Genomic DNA, 4734 nt, shown 5'->3' with positions numbered 1-4734 from the left:
TCCATCCCCATGAACGCCAGGGAACCTATTTTCATTGGTGGTCTACACTAAGGAAAGCAGGAAGAATCTCTGCGGAGGGACGTCTCAGAGACCTCCGTTAAATACTCTGCTTGGAACTCTTGAGGTATTTTGCTATTGGGGGGGGGGGGGCGGGTACACTGAATCCAAACAGCTAAAGCCAAAGCTCCTCTGACTCCCACCGTTCCTGCAATTCCTGTCCTACCCCCAGTGTTAACCCCCAACGTATATACAGATTCTATTTACGTAGATGGGGCCTCGGGAAATTAAAAGGCCCTACAATGCAGGTGATTCAAATTCTTATTAAATGATCTTACGTTCAGTTTTTCCACGGGGCTTCTATAATCTGTTGAAGGAGAGAAAAAAGAACATTCTTTTATTTTGTACCTCATTAGTGAGTCCTCACCATACTCTTCCTTAGGTCTCTTTTCCATTTCAGTCTGGCTCTCGGATTCTTAGAAAGGACAATGGATCTTTAAATTCACTCAGTTTGTGTTGGGAAGAGGCCAAAATTAGTTAGTGTGCCACTGAGACTCCGTCGGGGTAGCCTTCTAATTGTACAATCTCGGGGACGCATTTACACCTCCTCCCCCTCTTCTTTTCCTCGTTTGGCATATTCTAGCTTGTGTTTTGCTGTCCCTGTAAATACGAGAGAAAATAAAAGACACTATTCAGCCTCTTTTGTCTGAAAAGTCTGGCATTTCAGTGGTTTTCTTTAAAGGGGGTCCTCATTTGTAACCAGCTTTGCCATTAACGGAAATCAATCTGAATGTCCTATTGTGCATCTCTTTCTTCCCGCACAGTCTGAATTGCCTTTGCCAAGTTTTCGAGCTGAACCTGAAAGACCCTCTCTCATGTCCCCCATTCCCTGCCTCCAGCTCCGCTGAATCCTTGCAGAGCTTTCTCAGCAGAAGGGCTGCAGAGTGAGGATAGGGAGGAACTCACCCTACTCCGCTAACCCAGTGGCCTGAGCCAATCACAAAGCGGATTGGAACCTCGTTTGAGCCCCCCCCCCCCAACAGCCTCCTGGAAAGGGGGCACTGGAAGGGTGTGTTTGCAATTCAAATCCTTGGCTTTCTGCCTGCCTCTTTTCCAAATAAGAAGGCAGGAGCTGCTGTGAGGTGCAAAGGGGTCTTCTGAGTTGCAGTGGCAATAGGATCCAGAAAGCCTCCCTCCTGTCTCTTACCTGTTTTCAAAGCTAACGGAAAGGGCAAGGATGGTGGAGGCTTTCTGTGCCACCTGGAAGCTGACGGACAGCCAGAACTTTGATGAGTACATGAAGGCGCTAGGTAGGTAAAAATCAGATGTGCTGTTCTCCTCTTAACCTGCAGCTTCAGTAGTGCCCAGTCCTTTTTTCACCCATGAGATTGGCGAGTGACAAAGACAGATCGTGTTGTCATAATCGAACGAAAGGCTATGCATTTCCCACAGAAGGGATTTTTAATGAACATGTGTCTGCTTTCTTGCCCGGGGCTAAGTAACGGTGCATTTGGTAGTCTGTGGGGGAGGTGAGGCTTCTGTGCCTTTTTGTTTTCTCTTCAGCATCCGCTTATCATTTGTGCATCGAATTAAGCACCCACGTATCATTATGGCTCAGTAGTTGTACTGGCTGATTAGTGGGCTAATGAAACTTAACTCGAGGGCCTGGATTCCGGAATAGGAAAGCAGATTCTTGTTATGTGAGTTATTTTGGAAGTTGCAGCTAACTGTATTGCTTCTTTAGGTGTGGGCTTCGCCACTAGGCAGGTGGGAAATGTGACCAAGCCAACGGTGATCATCAGTCAGGAGGGGGACAAAGTGTTGATCAGGACTCAAAGCACATTCAAGAACACAGAGATTAGTTTCCATCTGGGAGAAGAGTTCGACGAAACCACTGCAGACGACAGAAACTGTAAGGTAAGGAGCCGCTCCTTCTCTGGAGTGGGGGTGGGGAGCAGGCAGTAAAAGAGAGATTCCTGATGTTTCTCTTTTTTAGCTGATGGGAAGAAGAGAATGTTCTCGGTGTTTCAATTCAGAGAGGACCCCAGGATTAATATTGCATCCTGGTGCACATATGTTACGTTCCGAGCAGTGGGGGCTATGGCTCAAATCTCAAGTCTACTTCTCACTATACATTTTTTTCTTTTCATATCTGTATTTCAAAAATACCACTGTTCATTTAAAATAAAGATTGCATTTTGCTTAATCTCTCTGATTGCCTCAGTTTGACTAAATAGTTTGCCTCTTCTTAAAGCTTTGCTTAAAAGAGCAGAGTGACTGGTCTGAGAGTACTTGTTCAGGACTTTCATTTCTAATAGATGAAGTTTTTGCATTTAGATGTACACATTTCAATCAAATTATGAATTATTAGTTTATATAATGACTCTAGAAGCAACAGAGGATATGGTACTAATATGAGAAGTAGTTGCTTACCATTTATTCAATTAACCACTTCAACATGATTTTTATATCAGAAATCTAATCTGTACCTTTTGCTATGTTCTACATTTTGATGTCGGTCTCAGTCTGTTGTTAGCCTGGATGGGGACAAACTGGTTCATGTACAGAAATGGGATGGCAAAGAAACACGTTTTGTAAGAGAAATTAAGGATGGCAAAATGGTTATGGTAAGTAGTGGCCACTCCCCCTTTGCTCCTTCTAGCTTCGCACTGCCCGTTCCCACTCCCCAGCTCTTTCTCCCTCCCTCCCTTCTTTAATAACATTAAGTCTCCAGCAGGGTTCTTTGATCATGGGTAAAACAGAGGAAATAAAAACTTCCTAGCTAACTGTATCCTCAGCTCTGCCTCTTTAATTATAGAAAAAAAGAAAAATTCTATGCAGCATAGTTTTAAAAAGTTGCCATTGATTTAGCTAAAACTATGTCGAAAGAATGTGTAGGATTACTGTGAATGTCTAAACCGCAAATGAAATCTAAATATAAAAATATTCATGGGAACATCTGTGTGGCTCAGTCCATTAAGCATCCAATTCTTGGTTATGGCTCAGGCCATAATCTCAGGGGCATGAGATCAAGCCTCATGTAGGGTTCTGTGCTCAGCACGGAGTCTGCTGGAGATTCTCTCCCTCTCCCTCTGCTCCTCCCCCCACCTCCCACCCCACTCATGCTCTCTCTCTCTCTCTAAAATAAATAGTTAAATAAAATCTTTTAAAAAATTCATGGAAATATATAAAAGGAGTGATATTACTATAAGAATATCAAGTTTGCTGAATATCAGAGAAATTACTTTATAGCTACTATGATAAATAAGAGATCTTTAAACATTTTATATTTTAGTTTATAAAAGTTCCATATGTTCAGTGCAGATAATTTGGGATATAACAGAAAAGTGTAGTTTCTCTTTAGAGGGAACCATGTGGATGTTACTTCCTTTCAGTCTTTCTTTTGAGGCATACGGTGCCTTGTAAACATGCCCGTTCAGTACCGGTAGTCATGTAAAAACCTGTAAGATATAAAATAAAATAAAACTTCTCCAATGATTGAGTAGCACCATGAACTGGGGGCAACGTTATGCTTTAATCTAACATCCAGGCACTTATTGTGAACTGAGTAACGGTATTTTGATAACATTGAAATACTAAATATATCATTTTGGGTTTTTTTGGGGGAGTTGGGTATTGCTGTACATATTTCTTCTAGGATAGTAGATGAAAGGGGTTCTTTGTTTTTGTGATTTAAGGAAATTGACTGTTGTTTTTTCTATTCTCCTTAAGTGTTGCAATCAGGGCTGTTCTAGTTTTAGACATGGGGCTCACGTTAGTCATACTTCTTTTCATGGATGGAAGTGGGATGGAGCACAGAGGATCAGTTTTCCTTTTATGCGAATGAATATTTGCCTACTTATTTCGGCACCGAACGTTGAAAGAAAGGACTTATTTATAAAAGATCCAATCTGAGATTCTCCTTTATGTTTTACCTCCATTTCCCCCCTGAATACAGGACAGCGGTTAGCTCAGCTTTGGTGTGTATGACTGGTCAGGCAAGACTGATTTCAAAACAAGATTAAAGCAATGGATGACAGGGGCACACTATATTCTCGAAAGTCATGTCAACACATGAAAATAACAAACATTAAAAACCTCCTAGGTTTTGTAAAGAGGTTTAGAGCAATTCGTCTGGTCAGATTTGACATAAAAATCCATGTTCTATCTCATACCCACCCAGTCACCTAGGTCCACATGGGCTAAAGTACGACAACCAAAGCAATGAGAACATTTGTACCTTTACTTTTTCTTGATGACTTCGAAAAAAGTCATTCCAAATACCATTTACCCAAATGATTTGGGTTTTCTAAAAATTCTTCAAACTTTATCTGTTATGAAAACCTAGTATGAATTCCATTCACTTTCAAAGCAGATAGCTATTTTGCTCCAATTACCCTGATAATTTAAGGTAAAAGGAATTCTTTCAACCTGAATCTACATAATCTCCGTGTTTCAGTTGATTTTCCTTTTAGAGACATGAACCATGTATTCGTGTTATTCACTCCATACATAAAAAAATTTCTTTTCTCTTTAAGAAATGAAGAGCTTATGCAGCATTTAATGTTTGTAAATGACATTATCCTTTGGCATAACAAACACAAATTATATATATGATAATCTTTAGAAGTTTCAGCTACGGATATTCTTGAGTAAAAAGATTTGATTATCTTTTGCATCTTTCAGACTCTTACTTTTGGTGATGTGGTTGCTGTCCGCCACTATGAGAAGGCATAG

The 4734-nt window shown here is 40.8% G+C and overlaps 1 protein-coding gene across 1 annotated transcript; it reads left to right on the top strand.

Moving 5' to 3' along the window:
* The first annotated feature begins 1234 nt into the window (after positions 1 to 1234).
* On the top strand, positions 1235 to 4734 carry FABP7 (fatty acid binding protein 7). The gene is made up of 4 exons (XM_026504735.2): positions 1235 to 1307; positions 1742 to 1914; positions 2523 to 2624; positions 4684 to 4734. Exons 1-4 carry the CDS (start codon positions 1235 to 1237, stop codon positions 4732 to 4734), a joined length of 399 nt encoding a protein of 132 aa, XP_026360520.1.

This window comes from Ursus arctos, unplaced genomic scaffold (assembly GCF_023065955.2).
Source record: "Ursus arctos isolate Adak ecotype North America unplaced genomic scaffold, UrsArc2.0 scaffold_13, whole genome shotgun sequence".
In the NCBI taxonomy this organism is placed as follows: Eukaryota; Metazoa; Chordata; class Mammalia; order Carnivora; family Ursidae; genus Ursus; species Ursus arctos.
Note: the sequence above shows the minus strand (reverse complement) of the source record. Positions and strands in the feature narration are given on the sequence as shown.